The sequence below is a fragment of the Salmo salar genome, chromosome ssa17, assembly GCF_905237065.1.
Source record: "Salmo salar chromosome ssa17, Ssal_v3.1, whole genome shotgun sequence".
Classification (NCBI taxonomy): domain Eukaryota; kingdom Metazoa; phylum Chordata; class Actinopteri; order Salmoniformes; family Salmonidae; genus Salmo; species Salmo salar.
In genome coordinates, this window is record NC_059458.1 from 79684593 (window position 1) to 79697171 (window position 12579).

The following is a 12579-nucleotide window of genomic DNA, read 5'->3' on the forward strand; positions in this document are numbered from 1 at the left end:
CCACTAAAGAGGGTCTGCTGTAGACAGATGACCTGGTGCTGCTGTCTCCCACTAAAGAGGGTCTGCTGTAGACAGATGACCTGGTGCTGCTGTCTCCCACTAAAGAGGGTCTGCTGTACACAGATGACCTGGTGCTGCTGTCTCCCACTAAAGAGGGTCTGCTGTAGACAGATGACCTGGTGCTGCTGTCTCCCACTAAAGAGGGTCTGCTGTAGACAGATGACCTGGTGCTGCTGTCTCCCACTAAAGAGGGGTTACAGCAGCACCTAGATCGTCTTCACAGGTTCTGTCAGTCCTGAGCTCTGACCGTTCATCACAGGTTCTGTCACACCTGGGCTCTGACCGTTAACCACAGGTTCTGTCTGGGCTCTGACCGTTAATCACAGGTTCTGTCAGACCTGGGCTCTGACCGTTAACCACAGGTTCTGTTAGACCTGGGCTCTGACCGTTAACCACAGGTTCTGTCAGACCTGGGCTCTGACCGTTAACCACAGGTTCTGTCTGGACTCTGACCGTTAATCACAGGTTCTGTCTGGGCTCTGACCGTTAACCACAGGTTCTGTTAGACCTGGGCTCTGACCGTTAATCACAGGTTCTGTCTGGGCTCTGACAGTTAATCACAGGTTCTGTCAGACCTGGGCTCTGACCGTTAACCACAGGTTCTGTCAGTCCTGGGCTCTGACCGTTAACCACAGGTTCTGTTAGACCTGGGCTCTGACCGTTAACCACAGGTTCTGTCTGGGCTCTGACCGTTAATCACAGGTTCTGTCAGACCTGGGCTCTGATCGTTAATCACTTGTTCTGTCTGGGCTCTGACCGTTAATCACAGGTTCTGTCAGACCTGGGCTCTGACCGTTAATCACAGGTTCTGTCTGGGCTCTGACCGTTAACCACAGGTTCTGTCTGGACTCTGACCGTTAACCACAGGTTCTGTCAGTCCTGGGCTCTGACCGTTAATCACAGGTTCTGTCTGGGCTCTGACAGTTAATCACAGGTTCTGTCAGACCTGGGCTCTGACCGTTAACCACAGGTTCTGTCTGACCTGGGCTCTGACCGTTAACCACAGGTTCTGTTAGACCTGGGCTCTGACCGTTAACCACAGGTTCTGTCAGACCTGGGCTCTGACCGTTAACCACAGGTTCTGTCAGACCTGGGCTCTGACCGTTAACCACAGGTTCTGTTAGACCTGGGCTCTGACCGTTAATCACAGGTTCTGTCTGGGCTCTGACCGTTAATCACAGGTTCTGTCTGGGCTCTGACCGTTAATCACAGTTTCTGTCAGACCTGGCCTCTGACCGTTAATCACTTGTTCTGTCTGGGCTCTGACTGTTAATCACAGGTTCTGTCAGACCTGGGCTCTGACCGTTAACCACAGGTTCTGTCTGGGCTCTGACCGTTAACCACAGGTTCTGTCTGAACTCTGACCGTTAACCACAGGTTCTGTCAGACCTGGGCTCTGACCGTTAACCACAGGTTCTGTCTGACCTGGGCTCTGACCATTAATCACAGGTTCTGTCTGGGCTCTGACCGTTAATCACAGGTTCTGTCAGACCTGGGCTCTGACCGTTAACCACAGGTTCTGTTAGACCTGGGCTCTGACCGTTCATCACAGGTTCTGTCTGACCTGGGCTCTGACCGTTCATCACAGGTTCTGTCTGGGCTCTGACCGTTAACCACAGGTTCTGTCTGGGCTCTGACCGTTAATCACAGGTTCTGTCAGACCTGGGCTCTGACCGTTAATCACAGGTTCTGTCAGACCTGGGCTCTGACCGTTAACCACAGGTTCTGTCAGACCTGGGCTCTGACCGTTAATCACAGGTTCTGTCAGTCCTGGACTCTGACCGTTAACCACAGGTTCTGTCAGTCCTGGGCTCTGACCGTTAACCACAGGTTCTGTCAGACCTGGGCTCTGACCGTTAACCACAGGTTCTGTCTGGGCTCTGACCGTTAATCACAGGTTCTGTCAGACCTGGGCTCTGACCGTTAATCACTTGTTCTGTCTGGGCTCTGACCGTTAATCACATGTTCTGTCTGGGCTCTGACCGTTAACCACAGGTTCTGTCTGGGCTCTGACCGTTAACCACAGGTTGTGTCAGTCCTGGGCTCTGACCGTTAATCACAGGTTCTGTCTGGGCTCTGACAGTTAATCACAGGTTCTGTCAGACCTGGGCTCTGACCGTTAACCACAGGTTCTGTCTGACCTGGGCTCTGACCGTTAACCACAGGTTCTGTTAGACCTGGGCTCTGACCGTTAACCACAGGTTCTGTCAGACCTGGGCTCTGACCGTTAACCACAGGTTCTGTCAGACCTGGGCTCTGACCGTTAATCACAGGTTCTGTAGACCTGGGCTCTGACCGTTAACCACAGGTTCTGTCAGACCTGGGCTCTGACCGTTAACCACAGGTTCTGTCAGACCTGGGCTCTGACCGTTAACCACAGGTTCTGTCAGACCTGGGCTCTGACCGTTAACCACAGGTTCTGTCGCCTGGGCTCTGACCGTTAACCACAGGTTCTGTCTGACCTGGGCTCTGACCGTTAACCACAGGTTCTGTCAGTCCTGGGCTCTGACCGTTAATCACAGGTTCTGTCAGACCTGGGCTCTGACCGTTAATCACAGGTTCTGTCAGACCTGGGCTCTGACTGTTAATCACAGGTTCTGTCTGGGCTCTGACCGTTAACCACAGGTTCTGTCAGACCTGGGCTCTGACTGTTAATCACAGGTTCTGTCTGGACTCTGACCGTTAACCACAGGTTCTGTCAGTCCTGGGCTCTGACCGTTAATCACAGGTTCTGTCAGACCTGGGCTCTGACCGTTAATCACAGGTTCTGTCAGACCTGGGCTCTGACCGTTAACCACAGGTTCTGTCAGACCTGGGCTCTGACCGTTAACCACAGGTTCTGTCAGACCTGGGCTCTGACCGTTAATCACAGGTTCTGTCAGACCTGGGCTCTGACCGTTAATCACAGGTTCTGTCAGACCTGGGCTCTGACCGTTAATCACAGGTTCTGTCAGTCCTGGGCTCTGACCGTTAATCACAGGTTCTGTCAGACCTGGGCTCTGACCGTTAACCACAGGTTCTGTCAGACCTGGGCTCTGACCGTTAATCACAGGTTCTGTCAGACCTGGGCTCTGACCGTTAATCACAGGTTCTGTCAGTCCTGGGCTCTGACCGTTAATCACAGGTTCTGTCAGACCTGGGCTCTGACCGTTAACCACAGGTTCTGTCAGACCTGGGCTCTGACCGTTAATCACAGGTTCTGTCAGACCTGGGCTCTGACCGTTAACCACAGGTTCTGTCAGACCTGGGCTCTGACCGTTAATCACAGGTTCTGTCAGACCTGGGCTCTGACCGTTAATCACAGGTTCTGTCAGACCTGGGCTCTGACCGTTAATCACAGGTTCTGTCAGACCTGGGCTCTGACCGTTAATCACAGGTTCTGTCAGACCTGGGCTCTGACCGTTAATCACAGGTTCTGTCAGACCTGGGCTCTGACCGTTAATCACAGGTTCTGTGCTGGGCTCTGACCGTTAATCACAGGTTCTGTCAGACCTGGGCTCTGACCGTTAACCACAGGTTCTGTCAGACCTGGGCTCTGACCGTTAACCACAGGTTCTGTCTGACCTGGGCTCTGACCGTTAATCACAGGTTCTGTCAGACCTGGGCTCTGACCGTTAATCACAGGTTCTGTCAGACCTGGGCTCTGACCGTTAATCACAGGTTCTGTCAGACCTGGGCTCTGACCGTTAATCACAGGTTCTGTCAGACCTGGGCTCTGACCGTTAACCACAGGTTCTGTCAGACCTGGGCTCTGACCGTTAATCACAGGTTCTGTCAGACCTGGGCTCTGACCGTTAATCACAGGTTCTGTCAGCTGGGCTCTGACCGTTAATCACAGGTTCTGTCAGACCTGGGCTCTGACCGTTAACCACAGGTTCTGTCAGACCTGGGCTCTGACCGTTAACCACAGGTTCTGTCGACCTGGGCTCTGACCGTTAATCACAGGTTCTGTCAGACCTGGGCTCTGACCGTTAACCACAGGTTCTGTCAGACCTGGGCTCTGACCGTTAATCACAGGTTCTGTCAGACCTGGGCTCTGGCCGTTAACCACAGGTTCTGTCAGACCTGGGCTCTGACCGTTAACCACAGGTTCTGTCAGACCTGGGCTCTGACCGTTAATCACAGGTTCTGTCAGACCTGGGCTCTGACCGTTAATCACAGGTTCTGTCAGACCTGGGCTCTGACCGTTAATTACAGGTTCTGTCAGACCTGGGCTCTGACCGTTAATCACAGGTTCTGTCAGACCTGGGCCCTGACCGTTAACCACAGGTTCTGTCAGACCTGGGCTCTGACCGTTAATCACAGGTTCTGTCAGACCTGGGCTCTGACCGTTAACCACAGGTTCTGTCAGACCTGGGCTCTGACCGTTAATCACAGGTTCTGTCAGACCTGGGCTCTGACCGTTAACCACAGGTTCTGTCAGACCTGGGCTCTGACCGTTAATCACAGGTTCTGTCAGACCTGGGCTCTGACCGTTAACCACAGGTTCTGTCAGACCTGGGCTCTGACCGTTAATCACAGGTTCTGTCAGTCCTGGACTCTGACCGTTAACCACAGGTTCTGTCTGGGCTCTGACCGTTAACCACAGGTTCTGTTAGACCTGGGCTCTGACCGTTAATCACAGGTTCTGTCAGACCTGGGCTCTGACTGTTAATCACAGGTTCTGTCTGGGCTCTGACCGTTAACCACAGGTTCTGTCAGACCTGGGCTCTGACTGTTAATCACAGGTTCTGTCTGGGCTCTGACCGTTAATCACATGTTCTGTCAGACCTGGGCTCTGACCGTTAATCACAGGTTCTGTCTGGGCTCTGACCGTTAACCACAGGTTCTGTCTGGACTCTGACCGTTAACCACAGGTTCTGTCAGTCCTGGGCTCTGACCGTTAATCACAGGTTCTGTCTGGGCTCTGACAGTTAATCACAGGTTCTGTCAGACCTGGGCTCTGACCGTTAACCACAGGTTCTGTTAGACCTGGGCTCTGACCGTTAACCACAGGTTCTGTCAGACCTGGGCTCTGACCGTTAACCACAGGTTCTGTCAGACCTGGGCTCTGACCGTTAACCACAGGTTCTGTCTGGGCTCTGACCGTTAATCACAGGTTCTGTCAGACCTGGGCTCTGACCGTTAACCACAGGTTCTGTCAGACCTGGGCTCTGACCGTTAATCACAGGTTCTGTCAGACCTGGGCTCTGACCGTTAACCACAGGTTCTGTCTGACCTGGGCTCTGACCATTAATCACAGGTTCTGTCTGGGCTCTGACCGTTAATCACAGGTTCTGTCAGACCTGGGCTCTGACCGTTAACCACAGGTTCTGTTAGACCTGGGCTCTGACCGTTCATCACAGGTTCTGTCAGACCTGGGCTCTGACCGTTCATCACAGGTTCTGTCTGACCTGGGCTCTGACCGTTAACCACAGGTTCTGTCAGTCCTGGACTCTGACCGTTAACCACAGGTTCTGTCAGTCCTGGGCTCTGACCGTTAATCACAGGTTCTGTCTGACCTGGGCTCTGACCGTTAACCACAGGTTCTGTCAGACCTGGGCTCTGACCGTTAACCACAGGTTCTGTCAGACCTGGGCTCTGACCGTTAATCACAGGTTCTGTCAGTCCTGGGCTCTGACCGTTAACCACAGGTTCTGTCAGACCTGGGCTCTGACCGTTAACCACAGGTTCTGTCAGACCTGGGCTCTGACCGTTAACCACAGGTTCTGTCAGTCCTGGGCTCTGACCGTTAATCACAGGTTCTGTCAGACCTGGCCTCTGACCGTTAACCACAGGTTCTGTCAGACCTGGGCTCTGACCGTTAACCACAGGTTCTGTCAGACCTGGGCTCTGACCGTTAATCACAGGTTCTGTCAGACCTGGGCTCTGACCGTTAACCACAGGTTCTGTCAGACCTGGGCTCTGACCGTTAACCACAGGTTCTGTCAGTCCTGGGCTCTGACCATTAACCACAGGTTCTGTCAGACCTGGGCTCTGACCGTTAATCACAGGTTCTGTCAGACCTGGGCTCTGACCATTAACCACAGGTTCTGTCAGACCTGGGCTCTGACCGTTAACCACAGGTTCTGTCAGACCTGGGCTCTGACCGTTAACCACAGGTTCTGTCAGACCTGGGCTCTGACCGTTAATCACAGGTTCTGTCAGACCTGGGCTCTGACTGTTAATCACAGGTTCTGTCTGGGCTCTGACCGTTAACCACAGGTTCTGTCAGACCTGGGCTCTGACTGTTAATCACAGGTTCTGTCTGGGCTCTGACCGTTAATCACATGTTCTGTCAGACCTGGGCTCTGACCGTTAATCACAGGTTCTGTCTGGGCTCTGACCGTTAACCACAGGTTCTGTCTGGACTCTGACCGTTAACCACAGGTTCTGTCAGTCCTGGGCTCTGACCGTTAATCACAGGTTCTGTCTGGGCTCTGACAGTTAATCACAGGTTCTGTCAGACCTGGGCTCTGACCGTTAACCACAGGTTCTGTTAGACCTGGGCTCTGACCGTTAACCACAGGTTCTGTCAGACCTGGGCTCTGACCGTTAACCATAGGTTCTGTCAGACCTGGGCTCTGACCGTTAACCACAGGTTCTGTCTGGGCTCTGACCGTTAATCACAGGTTCTGTCAGACCTGGGCTCTGACCGTTAACCACAGGTTCTGTCAGACCTGGGCTCTGACCGTTAATCACAGGTTCTGTCAGACCTGGGCTCTGACCGTTAACCACAGGTTCTGTCTGACCTGGGCTCTGACCATTAATCACAGGTTCTGTCTGGGCTCTGACCGTTAACCACAGGTTCTGTCAGTCCTGGGCTCTGACCGTTAACCACAGGTTCTGTCAGTCCTGGACTCTGACCGTTAACCACAGGTTCTGTCAGTCCTGGGCTCTGACCGTTAATCACAGGTTCTGTCAGACCTGGGCTCTGACCGTTAATCACAGGTTCTGTCAGACCTGGGCTCTGACCGTTAACCACAGGTTCTGTCAGACCTGGGCTCTGACCGTTAATCACAGGTTCTGTCAGTCCTGGGCTCTGACCGTTAACCACAGGTTCTGTCAGACCTGGGCTCTCACCGTTAATCACAGGTTCTGTCAGACCTGGGCTCTGACCGTTAACCACAGGTTCTGTCAGTCCTGGGCTCTGACCGTTAACCACAGGTTCTGTCAGTCCTGGGCTCTGACCGTTAATCACAGGTTCTGTCAGACCTGGCCTCTGACCGTTAACCACAGGTTCTGTCAGACCTGGGCTCTGACCGTTAACCACAGGTTCTGTCAGACCTGGGCTCTGACCGTTAATCACAGGTTCTGTCAGTCCTGGGCTCTGACCGTTAACCACAGGTTCTGTCAGACCTGGGCTCTGACCGTTAACCACAGGTTCTGTCAGACCTGGACTCTGACCGTTAATCACAGGTTCTGTCAGTCCTGGGCTCTGACCATTAACCACAGGTTCTGTCAGACCTGGGCTCTGACCGTTAATCACAGGTTCTGTCAGACCTGGGCTCTGACCATTAACCACAGGTTCTGTCAGACCTGGGCTCTGACCGTTAACCACAGGTTCTGTCAGACCTGGGCTCTGACCGTTAACCACAGGTTCTGTCAGTCCTGGGCTCTGACCATTAACCACAGGTTCTGTCAGACCTGGGCTCTGACCGTTAATCACAGGTTCTGTCAGACCTGGGCTCTGACCGTTAACCACAGGTTCTGTCAGACCTGGGCTCTGACCGTTTACCTAAAAAAACCAAATATAATGATATTCCAAAAAAGGTCTGGAAATCAGGATGACAAATATAAATTCTATTTGGACACAGTTCTATTAGAACACACCATTGGAAAGACACCACAAAAAATCTAAGTAAACTTCAATGCTATTTGTCTCTAAACAGACAGTACATGGTGGCAGACTATCTGACCACTGTGACTGATAGAAAACTGAGGAAAACACTGACCAGGTACAGACTCAGTGAGCACAGTCTGGCTATAGAGACTGGTCGTCACAGACAAACCTGGCTGCCCAGAGAGGGCAGTCTGGCTATAGAGACAGGTCGTCACAGACAAACCTGGCTGCCCAGAGAGGACAGTCTGGCTATAGAGACCGGTCGTCACAGACAAACCTGGCTGCCCAGAGAGGACAGTCTGGCTATAGAGACCGGTCGTCACAGACAAACCTGGCTGCCCAGAGAGGACAGTCTGGCTATAGAGACCGGTCGTCACAGACAAACCTGGCTGCCCAGAGAGGACAGTCTGGCTATAGAGACAGGTCGTCACAGACAAACCTGGCTGTCCAGAGAGGGCAGTCTGGCTATAGAGACCGGTCGTCACAGACAAACCTGGCTGCCCAGAGAGGACAGTCTGGCTATAGAGACCGGTCGTCACAGACAAACCTGGCTGCCCAGAGAGGACAGTCTGGCTATAGAGACCGGTCGTCACAGACAAACCTGGCTGCCCAGAGAGGACAGTCTGGCTATAGAGACCGGTCGTCACAGACAAACCTGGCTGCCCAGAGAGGACAGTCTGGCTATAGAGACCGGTCGTCACAGACAAACCTGGCTGCCCAGAGAGGGCAGTCTGGCTATAGAGACCGGTCGTCACCGGTCGTCTGCTCCAGGGGAGAGGTAGAGACAGAGCTGCATTTCCTATTACACTGTGACAAATACTCAGAAATAAGATAATATTTATTTCCCAAAATTATAATTCAATACAAAGAATTTGAAACTATAAAAGATGAAGACAAAATCTAATATTTATTGGGTGAAAAAGCCAAAATGTGCAGTTTTGTCAGCCACGTCATGTGTCTTCTCAGTCATGTTGACACTGGTCTACTACCATCACTTTAATGTATTGTTGTTCTGATTAATATTGTTGTTGTAATTGTTGTTAATGGTAATCCCATGTCCACTATTATTGATGTTGGTCCCACCATTTATTTATATATAAATATATATATATTTTATATATATATAAATATATATTTTTATTTTATTTAAATTTTTCGATATGTATACTTTGACAATGTAAGTAATAATGAACTTGCCATGTCAATAAAGTCAATTGAATTGAATTGAATTGAGAGAGAGCGAGAGAGAGAGAGAGAGCGAGAGAGAGAGAGAGAGAGAGAGAGAGAGACAGTTTGAGAGAATTTCACAGAATTCCACACACGCTCTAACACTCAATTCATATGGACCAACTAGTTCTACAGGAAAACCGTTCAATGACTGGAAGATCCATTCACCAAGGTGTTGTATTACATGATCACCAGTGAGTGGCTGTAGCACGACAGGTACATACAGTGGAGATGTAATGGAGGGTTTTGACTGAACTATGCTCATGTGAGGAGGAAACTTCTGATACCTGAAAGACTGTGTTAGCTCTAGACTTTAGCTCAGTGGGCTAACATCGTCTTGTCGTGTGTGTATGTATCCCGTCCCAGCCCCAGGTTTCCAGGCGTCTGGCTACAGCTTCCACAGCCATGAGTGGAGGAACGCCAAGCCCAGCCAGGGCAGCCTGTCCCCTGTCAGCACCCGCCAGAGACACAACATCCTGGCAGACCTCGGCCTCAGCGATGACGAATGGGACAGACCCACCGCCGGCGGGTACATTCAACCCTGTTCTCACCTTTAACCTCTGAACCTCTAACCCTTGACCTCTCAGCAACACCACCACTGGCCCTTTATCTTGCAACCCACTGTCAAACACCTCAGTCATATTTCAGTGATTGTTCTGAATTCCCTGCCGCTAAACATACACACACACACCGTACACAATGGCAGCCCAGAAACACTACAACTTTAAAGTACTATTAGTGAAATATTACTAGTATGTGTACATACTACTGATAATACAGCTGCTATTTGAACTTGACCTTGGCTAACAGCTGTTTGTGTTTGATAAAGAAGCTCTTTATAATTCAGTCATTAGCATATCTTCTATCATAAATCCCTTTTAGAAGCTTATGAATAAAGTACAAAAGGGGACAGGAAGTACAGAACACAGATTTGTTCTTCTTCCTGTGGACTGATATCAAAGCTTATCAAAGTTTCTGTACTATCAAAGCTGTTCTCTGTTCCTGTTTATAGTTTCCCCTCTGGCCTCAGATGTTCCCTCAGTTAATCTAGTTCTTTATGGAACATATCAGGGCTAAAGTGATAGCTTGGTATCCAATGGAGAATAATCATAGCTGAGGATGTGACTCAGCACAGTGGAAAAACTATCACTTTAGGCAGTATTGAAATCTTCAAAGAGATTCAAGTGTAAATGAAAGCAAAGCGCCCTTACAGAATTCTCTTTGAGCCCTGGTCAAATAGGTCTCGTGGTAGAATAGTGTATTGATCCCTAAGGGGGGTTATTGGTTTTGCTGAAGAATCACATCAACAAAAACAAGGAATAGGACAGAATAACTCCTCACATGACCTAAAGGATACATGTTCCTGGTTCATAACTATATACATGTTCCTGGTTCATAACTATATACATGTTCCTGGTTCATAACTATATACATGTTCCTGGTTCATAACTAGTGTGTTCATATATACATGTTCCTGGTTCATAACTAGTGTGTTAATATATACATGTTCCTGGTTCATAACTAGTGTGTTAATAGATACGTGTTCCTGGTTCATAACTAGTGTGTTAATAGATACATGTTCCTGGTTCATAACTAGTGTGTTAATAGATACATGTTCCTGGTTCATAACTAGTGTGTTAATAGATACATGTTCCTGGTTCATAACTAGTGTGTTAATATATACATGTTCCTGGTTCATAACTAGTGTGTTAATAGATACATGTTCCTGGTTCATAACTAGTGTGTTAATATATACATGTTCCTGGTTCATAACTAGTGTGTTAATAGATACATGTTCCTGGTTCATAACTAGTGTGTTAATAGATACATGTTCCTGGTTCATACTGTAACTAGTGTGTTAATAGATACATGTTCCTGGTTCATAACTATATACATGTTCCTGGTTCATAACTAGTGTGTTAATAGATACATGTTCCTGGTTCATAACTAGTGTGTTAATAGATACATATTTCCTGGTTCATAACTAGTGTGTTAATATATACATGTTCCTGGTTCATAACTATGTGAAGAAATGTTGGTTCTAATAGATACATGTTCCTGGTTCAACTGTAACTAGTGTGTTAATGGATACATGTTCCTGGTTCATACTGTAACTAGTGTGTTAATATATACATGTTCCTGGTTCATAACTATATACATGTTCCTGGTTCATAACTAGTGTGTTAATGGATACATGTTCCTGGTTCATAACTAGTGTGTTAATAGATACATGTTCCTGGTTCATAACTAGTGTGTTAATGGATACATGTTCCTGGTTCATTTAACTAGTGTGTTAATAGATACATGTTCCTGGTTCATAACTAGTGTGTTAATAGATACATGTTCCTGGTTCATAACTAGTGTGTTAATAGATACATGTTCCTGGTTCATAACTAGTGTATTAATAGATACATGTTCCTGGTTCATAACTAGTGTGTTAATAGATACATGTTCCTGGTTCATAACTAGTGTATTAATGGATACATGTTCCTGGTTCATAACTAGTGTGTTAATAGATACATGTTCCTGGTTCATAACTAGTGTGTTAATAGATACATGTTCCTGGTTCATAACTAGTGTATATCTCTGGGGGGGGATTCTCCTCTATTGAGGGGGGGTTCTCCTTTATTGGGGGGGATTCTCCTCTATTGGGGGGGATTCTCCTCTATTGAGGGGGGTCTCCTCTATTGAGGGGGTTCTCCTCTCATTGAGGGGGGGTTCTCCTCTATTGAGGGGGGGTTCTCCTCTATTGAGGGGGTTCTCCTCTATTGCTCAAAGATGATCATCAAGGAGGTACAGAGATTCACCAGAATTATTCATCAATTAACGTCATCAGAAAGGGTTTCAAACGGAATCAAATTGGTGTCTTGGTGTTCTTGAAATATTGTTGATTGAAGTACCTCTCTTCCTTAACGTTTGACAGAGCTTCTACTCTGCCCACCGGCCAAATCACTGACAGCAGGTGAGGCACACGGCAGGGCTGTGTCCTTACACCCCTTTAGTTCTCAAACCAACCCAACCCTAACCTCACCTAACCCTAACCTGGGTGGCACAGGGCAAGAATGTACCCTCACACCGCTAATGTTCTCAAACCAACCCAAACCCAATCCTCTCACTGAAACCTCCCAGTCTCCCACTTAAACCAAGCAAGCCACCTTGTCTCTCTCCTAACCTCAACACAACACACACTCACCTGTACCCCAACACCCGATCCCACCTTCACCTGAATGGCACAAGGCAGGGCTGTTCCCTCCCACCACTAACGTTCTCAACCCAAACCAACTGAAATCCTAACCCCTACTGGTCGCCCTTAGCCTCAACAAACTGTCTCTGAAACACACCTCCAGCTGGATCTCCGTGCCCTTGGTCCAGCATGTGCACATCCGTCTCCCTTGTGTCCAAACTGTATGGGGGTGTGTTATCTCCTCTCTGTTTGTGTCTATATCTCAGCCCTCTCCTACCTACCTACT

At 49.2% G+C, this 12579-nt stretch overlaps 1 protein-coding gene across 1 annotated transcript in view; it reads left to right on the forward strand.

Annotated features, from left to right (window-relative positions):
- The window catches only part of LOC106597163 (glutamate receptor-interacting protein 1), a 428473-nt gene that overhangs the window by 405831 nt on the left and 10063 nt on the right, over nt 1-12579 (forward strand). The window contains exons 21-22 of the mRNA XM_045698664.1: nt 9476-9638; nt 12033-12071. Of these exons, the coding sequence (XP_045554620.1) occupies nt 9476-9638; nt 12033-12071 (202 nt within the window). The remainder of the gene's footprint in view (nt 1-9475; nt 9639-12032; nt 12072-12579) is intronic.